The following is a 17306-nucleotide window of genomic DNA, read 5'->3' on the forward strand; positions in this document are numbered from 1 at the left end:
GTTGTTACGGAGGAAAAAAACCCACTTCGTTCTGGGCCAAGATGCTTTTTTTTTTTTCCCACCCAAAGGCGCCCCAGTGCACTTTCTGCAGGAAAAAAATAAATTAAAAAAAGGCAGCAACACAATGACTTTGAAAGGACACGAGTTGCGCCCTGGCCGGTGCACCCAGTGGTTAGAGCGACCTCCAAAGGGTCACGGGTTCGAATGCGGCTGCAGGTTCCCTCCCAGCCCTTGGGGGCGACGGGGGGAGGCCAGCAGTGGAAGTTTCTCTCTCCCCCTCCCACTCTATCTCTAAAAAAAAAAAAAAAAATTCAATGCAAAAAATATCCTCCATGGGGATTAACCAAAAGGAAAGGAGTTTCAGGACAGGACCAGATGAACGGATAAAAAGTTCAGAAGTTCAGTGCAATCCTCCTAAGGCGGTGCCGGGTGCAGGGCTTTTTGGAGAATTTGGCTTTCGTGGGGCTCCACAGACCCTCAGTCCAGCCTTCACGCCCCGGTCAGGACAGGCCAGACGGCTGGACTTTCAACACGCGGTGCTGCTGAATCGGGACCACTCCCCGGGCAATGCTCCCTATGTCGTTCGATGAGGCCCGTGTGCAGGAATAAGTATTTTAATTCCTGGCAGATGAATGACTTCATTGGGAATTTAAGATCTCAAAAGATAATAGCCTTTAACTTCCTAACAGGTTCCCAGATTTGTCCCTTATCATCGGATTACAAATTATATTATACTGGCAAATAACACCTACTGTAACGTAATTGCTTAGCACCCTTCACTGACGTTATAGCTCGTATTTATTGAGCTCCTATGTGTACCAGGCACTACGCTAAGCACTTGACGTTGATCTTACTTCTTCCCCTATGGTGCAGGCGGGACCCCTGGATTCCGGCCTGTATCATTCTTAAAGTTTTGGGTAGCTGCTCAGCAGGCCCAGTGACTTTCCCCAAAGCAAGCTTTTCTCCTAAATCAACTGTACTCACCCATTTTTTTTAAATGCTGCAAATATTTTCTCCCAAATCTGTCATTTGCGTTTTAACCTTGATGTTATCCATCATAGAGAAACTTTGAGTATTTTTGTGGTAAAATCTGTCCTTTCCTTTATTATTATAACCCCTCCCCCCCATACCAGAGGTGTAAAAATATCCTATATTATATTCTTCAGTAATTTTGAAGTTTAACTTTGATTTTTCCCCCCCGGAACTGGTTTTTGTGGAAACGCACTCACTTTTGTAGACAGCTAGTTGTCCCCAAGTGGTGCTTATTAAATAATCCAATTTTCCCCCCCTCAAACACTCCTTTTGTGTGTGCATGGGCTCTCCCATCTGTCCCACCAGTCTGTCCACTCCCACTCCAGGTCATACGCACTGAACTCATGGTCACTCGGGCCTCTTTTGGGGACGAGTGCCTGCCACCCACCTCAGCACGGCCACCCCCCGACTCAGCCGTACTCAGAATCCTCTCACACGTTTACTCTTCCAAATGAACTTTAGAAACTGTCAAAAATTCCAAAAAGTATCCAGTGTCACCAGAATATAATGAATTTATGGGCTGTTTGGAGAAAGCCAGAGTCTATACAGGAAACTGGTATGTATCATCTGGGTCTGCTAAGACCTGCTCTTCAGTTGACGCCTTTAGATTTTATAGGTCCGCCCTTCTATGGTCTACAAATGACGACTCTCCCTCATCTGCCACACTGCAGGGGTCAGTAGTGCCGGGACCTTCCCAAATAACAGTAGGGCCTGGCCGGTATGGCTCAGTGGCTGAGCATCGACCTAGGATCCAGGAGATCGCGGTTCGATTCCTGGTCGGGGCACAGGCCCGGGCTGCAGGCTCCTCGATCCCCAGCAGGGGGCGAGCAGGAGGCAGCCGATCCATGACTCTCATCATTGATGTTTCTCTCTCTCTCCCTCTCCCTTCCTCTCTCTGAAATCAATAAAGACATTTTTTTAAAAAAAATAGTAGGTCCTTGGCTAGTTTCTGACTTGAAGAGGACACCTGTGGAGTGTGACTCTTTAGAATGCCATTAACTCTTGTTTTCTGATAAGAGACCTTTATCTAGGTTAGCATGTTTCTTTCTAATCTTATAATCTTAATAAGGGATAGACTGTAAATTTTGCAAAATATCGTTTCAGCATCTATAGAGACGATCACAGATTTTTCTCTGTTAATGAGGCTGAAAGGAAGGCTGACAAGCAGCCACAGTGCCTCTGATTTCTCACAGAGTCCTGGTCCCTGTGCCAGGCACCGAATTCTTCTGCGGGACACACTGACGTGAAGCTTCGTGGCCTGAAGGTAGGGACGGTGCTAAGAGCCTCCTCAGGTTGCCCACGCACATGGGAACTTGGAGGCTTCACTCTCTTTCCAGGGAAAGGCAGGCTGCCAGAATAAACACCCCCGCGACTGCAAGGGGCACTCGGGGTGGGGGGAAAAGTGGTGTACAGAGTGCAGGAACCAAAGAGGAATCAGTAGGGTTAAGGAGCCCCCCACATCCCTGCCTCCATGCCACAAATCAACACCGAGAACAAGCGCCCACTGTGAGATGGGGGTTTGTACCTGTGACCTGTGACCTCTGGCCAGGACAGTCTAGTGAGTCCTTCGGCCACACTGCAGCCCCTCGCCAGGGAGCACTCCGAGTGGAGCCATCACAGGGAGCGGGGATTCCTCCTACGTCTCCACCTGCTGCCAGCTCTGGGCCGCCACCCCCCCTCCTCCCAGCGCCCCTCTGCTCCTCCTCGTCACAGTCCCTACATGACCACAGGCCCCCTAGAGCCAGCCGACCCTGAGGCCGGGCTGTTACCCACTCAGCCTCCCCTACCTCTCCTGGTTCGTCTCCATCCCATTTTGGGAAAAGCATGGGTGCTTGAGCCTGTGCCTAACTGGGCGGCCACCTACACCCCCAAAGCAGAGGCCGGCCCTGCCCATTCTGACCCAGGGCCTCCTCTCCTGGATCTCACCGGCGTCTGCCCGGCTCCCCAGCACTGGGCCATGGCTTGCTCCCGAACACAGAAGCTACAATAAACAGGAAATGAGTGCCGAGCTCAGTCTGTCACAGTTCTGAGAGGTAGATCGGGACGGGACACCCAGGGTGGCTCGTCCAGCCCGACCTTATGCGAGAGGCAGTCTCTGTGGATGACCTTTCTTTCTCTCCAGGCCACAGGAAGCCCTAGCCCAGGCGGAGGCGAAAGGTGGCAACCTCCATGGGCTCCAAGTAGATGTCGGTGCTGTTGGAGGGCGAGGCCAGAGGGTACAGCAACGTCAAGGAGGTCGGCTGCAGGAAACCCACATCCAGGCCGTGGAAGAGGCTCCCCAGGGCCACCTGTGCAGGGGAGAGGAGGGCAGGGCTGTGCTGGGTGCTCACACGCCAGGTAAGGCAGTTTTCCCTCCATGTACCTCGCTGTGGCCCCGCTCAGCAGCGGTGTCCCTAGTCCCAGGCTCACCCAGACGTGCTCCGCCTGAGCCTAACCTTGGACCTCGGGCTGGAACCGCTGCACCGAGCTGTGAGCTCTTTGCGGACGGGGGCCATGTCTTGGTTCACGTCTGGGTGAGCCTGGGACTGGAGGCATTTACGGGTGCCGCTCAAACAATGACCAGAGCGTGGTGGCTCTCGGTTTTTTAGTTCTGTGTTTTCCAGTTTGTCTGATGGATGTCCCGCCTCATGGAACAGCTGTCCAGCTACATGTCTCTTCTAGAACCTGCCCACTAGGCCTCAGTAGCTTTGAAAACCAATGTCAGCAGCTTCCCCTGTTCTCTCTAAAATGCCCAGAGTTGCCCGGCCAGTGTGGCTCAGTGGCTGAGCATCGACCTAGGATCCAGGAGGTCACGGTTGGATTTCTGGTCGGGGCACAGGCCCGGGGTGCAGGCCCCTCGGTCCCCAGCAGGGGGCGAGCAGGAGGCAGCCGATCCATGACTCTCATCATTGATGTTTCTCTCTCTCTCTCCCCCTTAACTCTCTCTGAAATCAATAAAGACATATTTAAAAAAATAAATAAGTAAAATGCCCAGAGTGACCCCTGTCCCGATGGCTGCCTGACCTCCCTGCAGTCTCACCAACGTCTCTCGCGCCTGCCGTTCCCGGCGGCCCCATTTCCCTACCTCCTCTCATCGGGGGCTTCCTTCCCACACCCGGTCCCGCTCACCTTGCCCTGGCTTGTGGTGCAGTTGAAGCCCAAGTTCTTGGCCTCCAGGCCGCAGTCGAAGCCTTTGCGGTGCAAGATGAGAGCAGCCTCCGCCGAGGGCAGGGCGTCCTCCTGGGTGACAGACAGACAGCACAGAGGCAGTCGCCCCTCCGAGCTCACAGGTGCAGCGCACCTCTGCCCGGAAGGCGGCGCTGGGACGGGGGGGGGGGGGGGGGGGGGGGGGGGGGGGGGGAGTCTGGGTGCGGACAGGCCAGGACCTGGCCCGGGGGGACCCGGGGCTGAGCGGGGTACTCACCTCGGCCTGGAGCGTGCGCAGGTTGAGCAGGTGGAAGTCACAGGGCAGCGAGGAAGCCAGAGGGTGAAAGGAGCGCAGACCGGGTGCTGGGGGCTGCCCCTTGGCCACGGGCAGGGCAAGCACCGGGGCATTCAGGTACGCGGAGGTCAGGTGGCTGAGGAGGGATGGGTAGCTGGCGGAGTGGCCATCTGACACCTGCGAGATTAGCCCGAGATGTGGGTGAGGGCGCGGAGCCAGGGGGAGGGGGGAGGGCAAAGAAGGCCGCGAGGCTGGCGCAGGGAGGGCCGGGCCAAGGGGGCCGAGGGCAAGGGCAGAGAGCAAGGTGGGAGATGAGCGGGAGGGCACAGGGGACTGGGGCGGAGGGAGGGGGGTGCCAGGTGGCACAACACGGAGCTTCAGACTCACTGCCTGCGACTCAGGAATCAAGCCGGCCCCTCGCCACCCCGTCGGGCGCTAGCTCTGCTCCTAAGCCCTGGCTGGCGCCCCGGCCCCCACCCCGGGGGGAGGCCCCCAGTTACCTCGCTGCCCAGGGTGCGTCTCTCCCACAGGAGGCGGAAGTGGTTGCAGGTTCTCTTGTTGTCTTTGAGGCCCTGGCCCAGGCCACGGTTGTCGTCCTGCATCAGCCGCCGGTCCAAGATCACCTCCAGCTGGCCTGCGGGAGTGAGCTGTGAGTGTCCAGCCCAGGCCCGCAGTGACCTCTGGAAGAACCCCAACCCCAGAGGCTGGGGGATGAGCCCAGTGGGCTGGGCTGGCTAGGAGCTGAGTCACTCAGGACAAAAAGCAGCCCGGGGACCGAGAGCTGGAAGGGGGCTCAGGGAAGGGCTGGTGTCAGAGAGGAAACCAGAGGCCCCAGGGGCAGGCCGGCCCTGCCCCGTGACTGAGTGGGGCCCAGCCGGATGTCCGGGCAGGAGCAGCATCCAGACCGGCTGCGTAAACAAACCAAAGCAAATGCAAAACTGCCGTCGCCAACCAGCCTTCCGCAGCTGCTGCCAGGGCCCTAACTGGGCAGGTTTATCCAGGCCGGGCAGGTTCTGCTGACCAAGGATGGTTCGTGCTTTCCTCCTCTGCTAAACGTGCCGTGACAATGCCGCTGCGCTTCTCCAATGTCCCTCCCCACCCCTGGCCCGAAGGGGGTTGCACACCTCAGCTGAGAGTCACCGTTCAATACTCTGCGGGCACCCACCCCCTAGGCGTCTCCATCAAGGGAGAGGGCGACAGTCCTGCCATGCCAGCTGGTGACCGCTCGCCCCTCCAGCGTGGAGGTGACGCAGAAGAGAGGGGACGGGGGGGGGAGCACACGGCTCCCGCTCCCCACTCACCACTGTGGAGGCTGGAGACACCCAGGGCCTGGGCCGTGTGCAGCGTGAGCCGGTTCTGGGCGTCCTGGATGTAGGCCATGGCCGGCATGGGGTAGAAGTTGGCCTGCAGGGGCAGCTTCTTCAGATACCTCCGGGGCTGCACCTGTGGGGCAAGGCCAGCAGGTCAAGGGCAAGGGCATCTGGCCCCCACTTGGGCCCCAGCCTGAAGGAGGCCCTGACCACTCTCGCCTGGTTCCCCTTCTCCATCAGGGCACCCCCTGCACCCCCCCAGTGCCTCTGACGGAAGCGGAGCACGGTCCACATTCTGTTCCACGGGGTCTCAGGGCCCGGGCCCCGGGGGTCACCTGAAAGCCGTTCAGGTCGGTAAAGAAGGTGCCCTGGCTGCCGATGTCCGTGTGGATGCGCAGGGCCAGCTCCTTGTTGACATAGTCCCGGATGTCCACCACGGATGACACGTCCAGAGACAGCCCCTCCACCCCTGGGCACGGGACGGAGAGAGAGCGTGAGAATGAGCCACAGCCTGAGACTGGGCTGGACGGCCTGCGCCCCCCCCCCCCCCCCAGGCCACTCCCCGCATTTCTGCCTGGACGTCCTTTGCTCCAAGGGAATTAATGAAGCATCGCCCCTGCCTCGGTGGGTAAGGCGTCAGGGACAGATGTACGAACAGAGAACGGGCCGACCAGAGAGCGTCCCGGCCCGGGGGCCCCCATCTCCTTCCCGACCCCCCTCATCCGCAGGGCGCACCTGGCAGGTTGTAGAGCCGGACGGCCTGGGTGACGTGCTCGTAGTAGGCCACCACCTCCGAGAAGAAAGGGCCCTCAGTGACACGCAGCACGGGGGGATCCTTGGGGACGTAGGGCTGGGGAAAGAGCAGGTGGCAGCTGACCCGGCCGCACGGAGCAAGGCAGGCGGGTACCAGCCCCGGGCCGGGCAGGGAAGTTCCCGGGAGGCTCTGGCTGAGTTGGGCGCAAGCCCCCAGGTTGAGCTCCTCGCCACCCCCGCCCCCCACCTCCCAGAGGCCCCCAGGCAGGCAGGGCCCACCCTGGAGGAAGGCCGCAGCCTCCTCACTGCCCCATGCATAGGTCTCCTCGTGCCCGCTGGGGTTCCCGAGGTGTCTCCAGGGTACCTGGGCCTCGCCGTCGGGCAGGAAGAGGTAGGCTCCACTCTTGTCTTTGGACGTGCGGGTGCCGTAGACCAGGAACTTCATGTCCACACGTTGCTCCTCCTTTTCATCCACCCTTCGGATGCTCTGCCAAGAAACACAGCCCTGACCCCTGGCCCCACCCCGGCATGTCAGGCCTGCCCCCTGGGAGGGCACGGACGAACTTCCCCAGGGAGCCGAGCCCAGTTCCCCCGAGGCCCCCCATCGGCCTGGAAGGGGGGGACCGGCACGCCCAGGGGCCCGCGGCACACGCACCCTCCTCTGGCTCCCGCCCGGGCCCTTTACCTTGAGAAGCCCGCTCAGGCCCGAGAACCAGACCTGCACGTAGCGGTTGCTGAGGGCGAAGTCGCTGGTGCCGGAGTCGACGACGCGCAGCGGGAATGCCTCGTGCCCACCCACGGCCAGCTTCCGGCCATGCAGGTAGACCCTCACGGAGGAGGGCAGGGTGCGGTGCCCATCCAGGCCCAGCTGCAGCTGCAGCACCCCGAGACCCAGCGCGGGAAGGCGCAGGGGCACCGACACCTGCCGGCACAGGGGCGTGAGGCGGCGGGGCCACCGCCTGGGCGCCCGCTCAGGACGCAGGCCTGGGGCCTGAGCAGGTCCCTGCGCCCGCGGAGGCCTCCGTCCCCTCTTCTGAAAGTGGAGGTGATGTCACTGGCCTCTCATCTCAAATGACACTGGGAAAACTAGGAAGGGGTAACCCCACGCTGAGCTTTCAATAACGGTTTGCCACACGAATGGCTCGGGGGGGCGGGGAACAGAAGGGCATTTTATCGTTACTACGGCCAACCTCACCTGCCCTCCAAGGGGAGACGCAGGTCCCACAAGTGACCGTCCTCTGGGCAACCCCCGTCCCCAACCCGGGGAGTAAGCAGGAGGGCGGGGGGCTGGTGCTGAAGGACGGAGGCCCGCGACCCACCGGCTGAGCCCGTCTCACCTGGTAGACGTCAGGGACCACGTCAGTGGCGGAGCTCCAGTGAGCGCTGAGCTGCACGGCCAGGGGCTGACCCTCCTCCGAAAACACACGCACCCGGGGCGAGCTGACCAGCAGGGACACCACGCTGAGCCGCTCCTGGTCCAGCGGGTTGAAGAGCACCACGTACCTGTGGGTGGCAGGTGACCTCACCCCGGGGGCCGCTGCCCCTGGGGGGGCGGGGCAGGTGTGCGGGTGGGAGGGTGCTGGGGGCCCAGGAGTGGCTCTACCTCTGGGCCCGGCCTGGTCCGGCTCACCTGGGCGAGGAATCCAGCTGGATCACCGTGCGCTCGGGCAGGGCATCGTGGGTTAAGCGGGTGTCGTCCTGGGCGGGAAGGGAAGAGCCATCGCAGGGCTCAGCCTGACTCAGCACCCCGGTGCCTCCCCACCAGCCTGTCCTGCATGGGGACCACCCGCTGCACGGGGCACAGATCTTCACACCCCAGGGCCGGGAAGGAAGGCAGGAGGAGCACCCTCAGACCCCAGCGCTTGGGATGGGTCCCCCAGAGCAGATCCGGGGCTGGGGCTCACCATCTGGAGGAAGGGCGCCTCGGGGTCGAAGTGGTAGGTCTCCTTGTCGCCCAGGACCAGGTAGTGAGCTGCGTTGATGATGACCTGCTTCAGGCCGACGAGGGAGCGCAGCAGCCTGGGGGACAGGAGAGGGACGGTGGGGAAGATGACCACGGCCACTGTCCAGGCTGCCAGCTGGACAAGGCGCTGGGAGGCCTGCCAGCGGGTGGTGGGCATGGAGCTGGGGAGGGGGGACAGGGCTCGCACCTGACCCCGTAGTCCACCACGACGGCCTCCTTGGCGGTGCCCGTGATGGCGTCGTGGTGCTGGAAGAGCCCCAGGGTGCGCCGGGCCTCCGTCAGAAGGGCGAAGTTCGCCAGCGGGTACTGGGCGGCCCGGCCCGCGCGGCGGGCATGAGCCACAGCCAGGCTGTACAGGATCTCTGCCCCCCTGCCCGGGGACACGAGTCAGCGCCTGCGCCACAGCTGCCAGGGTCCCCTCCTCTGCGCCCCCTCCCGGCTCTCACCGCAGGTGGGCCTCCAGGACGCGGTCCAAGCTCTTGTAGAAGGGCCGGGAGGTGTAGTAGCCCGTCCAGTAGTGGTCCTCGCGGTCGGCGTAGGAGAAGAAATCTCCGCTCAGGACGGGAAACCCCGGGGGCCGGGCGCCCGGCTCCACCCCCGCCCTCTTGTACAGGGCATCAAAGTAGTCGGAGAGGGTGCCAAACTGGGCCTGCGGGGACCCCCAAACCCGTCCCCGTCAGCGCCAGAGCTTCCTGGGAGCTCACTGTGGCCCTGTGCTGCAGCCGGGGCTGGGGGCCGGGATCCTGCCCACGCCACCCTGTCCCTGGACCTGTCCCTGCCACCCTCTGGGCCTCACGTCCCATCGGGGGAACCGGGAAAGAATTCTGAGAAAGGGAAGCCTGGCCCGGGGTCGGGAATGAGCCCTGGCCCGGAGCCAGGGATGGGGGGCCCCTCGCACCTGCACGTGGAGGTCGGGCTTGCTGTTGAGGAAGTCGAAGAGCCGCTGGTAGTTGAAGAACTGGGCGTCCCACTCCTGGGGCTTGTCGTAGCGGAAGTCGTCGCCCAGCGGCACCAGCAGGACGTTGCTTCGGAAGAGCCGGGACTTCTTGCGATACTGGTCCAGGAGCAGGGCCGCCCTGCGGGAGGCTCGGGGTTACAGGATCCGGAGCAGGCCCCTCTCAGCACCCCGGTGGGGGAGGCACTGGGCCTGCAGATGCCCACCTCCCAGGGTGGCAAACCCCGTCCTGGAGCCCGGCACTCCCCAGGCAGAGCGTCAAGTCTCCTTCCCCGTGATTCTCTTGAGGCGCACTGAAGACGTGCCCAGGCTCCTCCGGGCAGGGACCCAGTGACAGGCACAAGGGACAGGGGTGGGCCAGCCCACAAGGGAAGGCAGAACCCGGCCCCGCGTGTTTCCATGGGTGTGTCCGGCAGCCCCCTCGGTCCCGCCTCTCCAAGCGTGTGGCCCTCGAGGCCTTTCCTCCCCACCCTGGAATTTCTATTGCTTTCTGTACCTAATAAATCTTAAGTGTTCAGGTTCCACCCACATCCCAAACCACTGGGATCCTGATCCCGACACTCCGGCTTCATTCTCTTAGTGAAAAGTAAGGAGTAGGGACCCGGGAGCCAGACCAGGCCAACGCCAGCTCCCCATGCACCAGCTGAGTGGCCTTGGGCGGGCGACTTAACCTCTCTGGGCCTCAGATTCACCGAGGGTGACATCACGCCATTATGAGAGTGAAAATGAACGGCATGAATTAATATTAATACTTGGAACAGCGCCTGGCCCCTAGGAGAAACTATACACAAACATTTGCTTAGTTTTTTCATCTAAGCTACTGGTAAAATCAACAGACAAGCAGGGCCCTGCGGCACGTCACCAGAGCCCCTTTCTCTTTTTAGATCAATCTACAGACGTGTGGCAGGTCGCGGGTGTCGAGGGCCGACCAGCTACGAAGCTAAGACAATGGAATTACCCCACGACCTGCTCGCTGCCCACCCGGGGCCGCCACCTGTGGCTCACAGAGGCTGCGTTAAGGGAAATCCTGCCCCCGCGGCCCTTGGTTTCTGGATCCTGGAAACAAAAGACCTCTTTCTTTCCCTCCGGTCACACGGCTTTTTACCTCTTGGACATCACGGAAACTGAAAACCAGTTGGACCTGTTATATTCTTAAGGCCAGCCCAGCGCTGGCTACATCGCTGTTCCCGATCACCCTGAGCCCGCACTTTCCCAGGGGGTCCATTTCAGCACCGGCCACATTCTGGGGGTCCCCAAGGGTTCTCTCAGGGGGAACCCGCCTGCTTTCTCCGAGGCCAGGGGCTGTGGGGCGGGACCACACATGCACCCAGATGGGGCTCTGGGATCTTGGAGCGTGGAGGGTCCCGGGGGGCTTTAAGCCAAGGCAGGATGCCTGAGCTCAGCGAAGGCGCATGAGGCTGGAGGCTGAAGGAACGGTACCCCGTTTGAGAATGATTCACCTCCGAGCCCCCCGAGCAGCCCCCCGAGCGGCTCTGACCGTCTGTTAGGACACAGAGGTAAAGCATCTGCAAAACGGGGTTCCTACGAGTCACCCCGGTTTCCCAGGGAGACTCACAGGGGAGCTGTGGGTCTGACCTACACCCCGACCTTACGAAGCCCAGACCAGAGCCCCGGGCTGGCGGGCAGCAAATACCTCTCGGCCACGTTGGCCTCGGTGATGGCCCGAGGAGGCACCTTCCAGGGGCAGTTGATGCGCCCGCCGGGCAAACGTTTGAAATCGAACTGGCAGCAGATCTTGGGGTCCGGGCCACAGGTGTGGGGGACATCGTAGCTGTAGAAGGGCATCATGTGGCAGAAGATGTCTGTGCTGGAGTCCGAGTCTGGAGAAGACACAGCGGGCAGTCAGCCAGCAGCAGGCCGAGCCGGGAGCTGGCACAAGGGCACCAGCAGGCCAGCGAGATGAGGGGGAGGGAGGCTCAACCCGGACTTAAGGCTGCCGGCCAAGGGTCAGCAAGCAGGTACCCCGGGGGGGGGGGGGAACGGCGGATCCCATAGAGGCCAGAGATCAACACGACCCCCACCTGACCCGAAGGAGGAGGAGCTTCTGGTGGCCTGTCCTGAGATCCCTGCCCTTCCCCAGGGCAAACGACCACTGTCACCCCCTCCACCCTACCTGGGCTTACCCCAGGTCTGCCTCCACATGAACTCCAGGCTGTGGGTGGCCGCAAAGTGCTTCTTGATGGCGTAGTGCACCCTCTGGATGAGCATGCTGGTCAGGTTGGCACGGCGCAGCAGGTAGGCCATGGTGGGGCTGTGTCCGAAGGGGTCCACGGCCCAGCCCGCGCGCGGGGCTGCACCTGGGCAGGGGAACCGAAGCCAGAGGCCCTAACACCTCAGCACCGGGGGACTGGCCTCCCGGGGCTGGGGTCCCAGGTCCCTTCCTGACGCCACACCGGGCCCTTGATGGGGGAAGTAGCACATAAAAAAAACAAAAACCACCCCCTGCCAACCCCTGCACCTTAAAGCGCCTGGCGACCCTCTGGGCCCAGCTCCGGGGGGCCGACTCCCTTTCCTGAGTCCGGCCTCACCGAGGTTTCTCTCCAGCCACTGGTGTCCCTCGATGAGCTGGTCGATCAGTGCAAAGTAATGGGAGTTGGCCTCGTCGGGCATCACCCAGCCTCCCGTCGCAATCTCCAGCTGCCCATTTCCCACCAGCCTGCAGTTACAAGCTCACCCTCAGCGTGGGGCGGGGACACCTGCCCAGTCGCACCAGAAGACGATGCCGGGGCTCGTGCACAGGGGCCTTGCTGAGCCAGCTCAGCCGAATCTGGGACCCGGGGGACAAACACGTGCCCTCCTTTCTCGCCAGCCAGCTTCCGTGCCCTCCTGGCCCTGCCTGCCTGCTATCTGTGCGCCCAGGGGCCTGGCCCCTCTGCCATCACTTCTCATCCCTGCCACAGCGGCACCCACCCCCGGCTTCGGGGGCGACCGCACACCCACCCCGGGCCCAGAGGACAGCCCTCCCACGCCTCCCGATGGGCACTGGCCTTCGGACGGCCGCTCTCTTTTGCGCGTTGATGTTGTCCCACCACTTGGCAAAGAAGGAGACTTCGGCCCAGAGGAAGCGCCGCCGGGGGTCCTCCTGCAGCTTGGACACCATGCTGTTGAGGATGTGCTGAGTCTGCTCCGCGTAGTACTTGTCAAAGGTCTTGATCCAGCCTGGGGGCCAAGGAGGGGTCCCCTGAGGAGGCCGCGTCTTCTCCACCTGTCCCTCCCCTTTGCCGTCAGAGCCCACGCCCCGCCCGGCTCCGGGGCTCTGGGGGCCCTCACCTGGGTCATTGTGAGAGTGGGGCACCACGAACACCTGCAGGTCTTCCGCGTCCCAGTCGTGCGGGCCATAGGAGATGTCGAAGCCTTGCTTCCACACCCCGCCGTCCACGTTGTCGAAAGGCAGCTCCTCGGACACGGTGAGCATCTGCCGGGCGGGACACAGCTCAGCGCCCCTCCCACGGCCGCCGAGCGGGGGTCCCTGAGCGCCCCGGCTCTCACCTGCAGCTCTGGCTTCTGGCCCCGGCCCCCTAAAGCGAACTGGCAGTCCTGGGGGGAGACGGAGAAGAAGCTGGGCCGGGGCTCCGGCGGCACCACCCAGGAGCCGTTGGCCGTGTAGTAGGGCAGCAGGCCGGGCGGGCCCTCGGCGTTGGCCGTCAGCTCCAGCACGGACTCCTTGATGTGGCTGATGATCTCGTGGTTCTCTTCCAGCAGCTGCTCCAGCTGCTCGATGCGATTCTGCAGCACAGAAATTTGGCTCTGCCGGGAAACCAGGACGCGATCACCCGCCGCTCCTGGCGCCTCGGGAGCTCCCTCTGCCTGGGGCCCAGCACCTGAGGCCTGGTGTGACCCTGCCCTCCCCAGGGGAAGGCGGAACCGCGGGCCCACGGGGACGGTGGCTCTGGCCAGACAAGGGGAAAAGCTGCAAATCACTACGAGGAGGAGGAGGACTGCAATCCACCTGCGCCCCTGGCACCCTCACTCTCTAGCTCCAGGGTCGCAAAGGCGTCACCTCGCGTGCCTATCGAGTCTCAACAGGCGGCGCTGCCAGCGTGAGGCGCTGCGCCCACAGGGACGGCACCCCGGCTCCCTGGAAACGTGGCGCAAGCCATCAGCAACGTGTGCCGCGAATTCCCGAGTCAGAGCGGCAGGCAGTCCGTCCGCCCTGCCGCGTCCCCTCCTTCCTCCTCGGACATCACTGCTTTCAGCTCTGGGTTTCCAGAAAAGCTGCCTCTTGGGAAGCTCTGGGCCTGGGCCGACGGGGCTGTCCAGCCGGGGCGCTCACCTGAGCCCCGAGGACCTAGGTACGGGGAGGCCTCGGGCGCCGGGCGCCACTCACCCGGGGGAAGTTCCCGCCGGCCTGGTGCCGGGCGGGGTCGTGCTGCACACGGTCCAGCATGAGGTAGAGCGAGAAGACGGCCACGCAGAAGACGGCCGCCCCGCACACGGTCACCTGCTTCTTCAGCTTCATGCTGGCCGGCCGCCACGCACACCTGGGGCAGGAGGGACGCCGCGGGTAGCTCCGACGGCCAAAGTCCCTCGGGTGAACTCTCCACCAAGTGCCCCAGTGGGTCCCTGGCTCCCCAGAAAAGCAAACTTCGAAGCAACACCGGCTGTGCGTCCTGACCGCACCCGGCTGACACACATACGGAGAAAGCACACCCATCTGGGGCTGGTCCCGCCTCGCCCGGATAGCAGCTCTCCCCTTGGGTGAACCTCTTGACTCTCTCTCTGCCCAGGCTGATGCCATAAAAAAACAAACAAACACCAACATAACCAGATAACAAACTTCCCGGCTCTGACTCCAGAGGTCATGGCACCGCCTCCTGATGACAGCCAGCTCCCCGCAGAGCTTATCTACAAGGAAGCAGCAGGCCCCCTGCAAAGGAGCCGGGGGTCCAGGCCCCCTGGTGCCCCGTGGTTCTGGTTTCAGAGGAACTGGCTGCTATGTGTTTGGACTTGAAGCGCAGAGGGAAGCCCGGGCCTGTCTCCCCGGCCCCAGGACCAGCCCCTGCGCTCAGCAGAGACGGTGCCTGGCGCTGGGAGACACAGGGCGCATCTAAAAAGCAGCAGCTCAGGTTTCCAACGGGCGCCTTCTCCCCGCTTGTTCTGATTCCGCAGCGGGTAACTTTCAGCCTCTGCTTACCCAGCATTTAGGGGGACCCCCTGGGAAGCCAGCAGCGGCTGATGCTGAAGATCCCCCCGCCCTGGGTAGGGGGAGATCAGGCAGAGCTGCCCGATTGCGGGGCAACTTCCGACGGCCAGAGCCCGCTGCCCCCCCCCCCCGCCTGCGGGCCCCCCACTTGCCTGGAGAGCGTCGGGGGTGCTGGGGGGGGGCGCTCCCGGCTCCTCTGCCCGGCGCCCTACTTCGCGCGATCCGATTCCGCTCCGGGGCCTCGGGGCAATATTTTTAGCCCTGGGCTGGTTCCAGGCCAAAGCGGGTGGAGCTGCGGAGACACGGTGGGTTCGCCGGGGGGCGCCGGGCGGTCCAGCGCCCTCCCCACCCCCGGCCCCGCCGGCCCCGGGACCGCGACGGCTGCCCGATGCGGGAGCGCGGGCCTCCCGCAACCCCGAGGCGCCCCCGCCGGACCCTGCGCGGTGCGCGCCCCGCGCATTACCCTCCGCGCCGCCCCGGGCCCGCCGGCCTCGCGGGGCCCCTCACATGCCCGGGGCGAGGCAGCGACGCGGGGAAGGCGGCCGCCCCGGCTCCGTGCGCCGCAGCCGCGCTCCCGCGGGGCCAGGGCCGCCCGCGCGCTCCGATGCGCCCTCCCCCCGCCCGCGCGCGCCCGGCCCCGGCCTCCCTCCCTCCCTCCCCCGGCGGCCGCGGCGGAGCAGCGTGCGGGGCGGGGACAATCTCACGGCCCCGCCCCGCCCGCCCCGACCCCACGCGGCCCCACGCGGCCCCGCCCAGCCGTGCGCTCCGTGCGATGACCCCGGCCGCGCGCAGTGCGTGCGCCGCCGTGGGCCCGGCCGGCACCACGGGGCTTTATTCGGCCCGAACCCTCCCGGGGTCCGCGCTGCGCCCGCGGGGCGGGGGAGACGCTTTCCGCGCGCGACCCGCGCCGCAGAGGCAGCCGCGCTGCGCCGCAGCTTCAGCCCCGGCCGGGCGCTGCTGCCCCCTGGCGGTGCGGGGCCTCCGTCAACCCCTTTCGCGTTTCCCACCCGCCGTCCAGTTTCAACAGCGCGGAACTGTCTTGGGGAACCTTTTCCTGGGCGTCTGTTTTTTTTATTTTTTAAATCATTTTGAAGCGGAATCAACCATCCTGCAGTGAGTGTCCCCACGAATTCCACGTCGGTCTTGTTAAATTACCTGGACACAATCTAAGGACTGAAAATACTCGGCATAGGATGGCTCCCCAGGGGTGTGCCCGTCTCCACCGTCAATTACAAAATGTTCAGTATTGTTTAAACTTTTTTTTTTTTTTTTTGGTTGATTAAGCAGATTTAAAAATGCCACCTCCGCGGCTCAGCTGGTGAGCACCCACCTAGGTTCAATGCCAGGTCAGGGGTGCAGGCTCCTCCATCCCCAGTAGGGGGCGCGCAGGAGGCAGCTGATCCATGACTCTCATCGTTGCTGTTTCTCTCTCTCTCCCCCCTCTCCTTTTCTCTCTCTGAAATCAATAAAAATATATTTTTAAAAATTAAAAATGCCACTTCCTTGTTTTAAATCTCATTCCTTGGATCACCATCAGGAACGCTTTTCTAGCTTTATTGACTAAGTAAGTTGCTAGATCTGGACCGGGCCCATCTCCTCTATGTCTCTCCGTGTTTTGCCCTGTGTTCTGGGACATTTCTCTCCCAACGCGTCCACTGAGTTGTTCATTTTGGCAATCGGGATCTTAATGTTCGAGAACCCTTGTCCGTTCTCTGCTAGATTTTTTTTTTTTTTTTAATTGTAGGTATAACGTAACGGTATATGGCACAAGTCTTAAGGGCACAGATTGATAAGTTTTGATAAGTGTATATACACAAGTCTAATCACCACTCAGACCAAAGCATAGAACAGGTTCCCCAACAGGTTCTCCAACAGGTTCCCTTCCATCAAGAGGTCAAGCAGTCACTAAGTGCCGTGCGGTGGCTTAAAGGGCCACTGTGAAGTCCCATGTGTGTCTTAGGCTGTGGTGTCCCCCTCTCCCCATTTCTTTTTCTCTCTACTTCAGTTTAAATATCTTCTATTACTCCATGTTCAAGTTCACTAATTCTGTCTTCTGATGTGTCCAATCACGACAATAGTGACTTTATACTTTAGTTCTAGGAATTTAAAAAAATATATATATCTTTATTGATTTCAGAGACAGGAAGGGAGAGAGAGAAACATCAATGATGAGTCATTGATCGGCTGCCTCCTGCTCGCCCCCTACTGGGGATCCAGGAGGCTGCAACCTGGGCCTGGGCCCTTACCAGGAATCCAACCGCAACCTCCTGGATCCTACGTCAATTCTCAACCGCTGAGCCAGGCACAGCTGGGCCCATTTATTTTTAAATCCTTGTCTGCCAACTCCAGCATCTGTATCATCTGTGGGCCTGCTTCTATTGTTTATTTTTTCTCGTGTGTCGGCCCCGTTTTTGCTTCGTTTTGTGTGTTTTATCATTTTCGCTTGGATGCTACATGTTGGGTGTAACAGAAGGGTAGGGCCTTCAGACTATGTTATCACTTTTCCCTACCCTCACCTCCCAGCCCAGAGGAGATAGTCACCTTCATGTAACCAAGTACTGAGCCAAGTTGGGGCAGAGTTATAGTTCTGGCAAATCTCAGTCCTCCTCTGGATTGTCCCTGTCCCTTATGAGTGGCCTTCTTGGATTTGGGGTTGAAAGCCTGGCCCGTTTCTCTCTCAGCCCTTCAAAATCTGCTCTTCAGAGATT

The 17306-nt window shown here is 61.7% G+C and overlaps 1 protein-coding gene across 2 annotated transcripts; it reads right to left on the reverse strand.

The window, feature by feature from the left end:
* Window positions 1–1910: 1910 nt before the first annotated feature.
* Window positions 1911–14615, reverse strand: MAN2A2 (mannosidase alpha class 2A member 2). 2 transcript variants are annotated; one of them, XM_087829265.1, is made up of 22 exons: window positions 13783–14615; window positions 12945–13181; window positions 12726–12870; window positions 12443–12614; window positions 11984–12111; window positions 11579–11752; window positions 11089–11275; window positions 9378–9555; window positions 8926–9128; window positions 8667–8849; window positions 8421–8535; window positions 8147–8214; window positions 7854–8019; window positions 7202–7438; window positions 6881–7003; window positions 6499–6613; window positions 6099–6232; window positions 5755–5896; window positions 4954–5087; window positions 4436–4630; window positions 4141–4251; window positions 1911–3320 (listed from the first exon to the last, which is right to left on the reverse strand). In XM_087829265.1, the coding sequence occupies exons 1-22, from the start codon at window positions 14215–14217 to the stop codon at window positions 3168–3170; spliced, it is 3735 nt and encodes a 1244-aa protein (XP_087685391.1). In that variant the 5' UTR covers window positions 14218–14615; the 3' UTR covers window positions 1911–3167. The 2 variants fall into 2 exon arrangements, with proteins under 2 accessions (XP_087685391.1, XP_087685390.1); XM_087829264.1 differs by having other exon boundaries at window positions 12945–13202.
* Window positions 14616–17306: the final 2691 nt, after the last annotated feature.

Source organism: Miniopterus natalensis, chromosome 22 (assembly GCF_054644295.1).
Source record: "Miniopterus natalensis isolate mMinNat1 chromosome 22, mMinNat1.hap1, whole genome shotgun sequence".
NCBI classification, from domain to species: domain Eukaryota; kingdom Metazoa; phylum Chordata; class Mammalia; order Chiroptera; family Miniopteridae; genus Miniopterus; species Miniopterus natalensis.

What these genes read in the sequence shown, in the direction of transcription:
- MAN2A2 (XM_087829264.1), bottom strand. Translation starts at nt 14,217, where the DNA reads ATGTTGGTGTTTGTTTGTTTTTTTATGGCATCAGCCTGGGCAGAGAGA. An exon ending in GACGCACCCTGGGCAGCGAG is followed by an intron (nt 4,631 to 4,953) that starts GTAACTGGGGGC and finishes CTAATCTCGCAG; the next exon opens with GTGTCAGATGGCCACTCCGC. An exon ending in GCACCACAAGCCAGGGCAAG is followed by an intron (nt 3,321 to 4,140) that starts GTGAGCGGGACC and finishes TCCCCTGCACAG; the next exon opens with GTGGCCCTGGGGAGCCTCTT.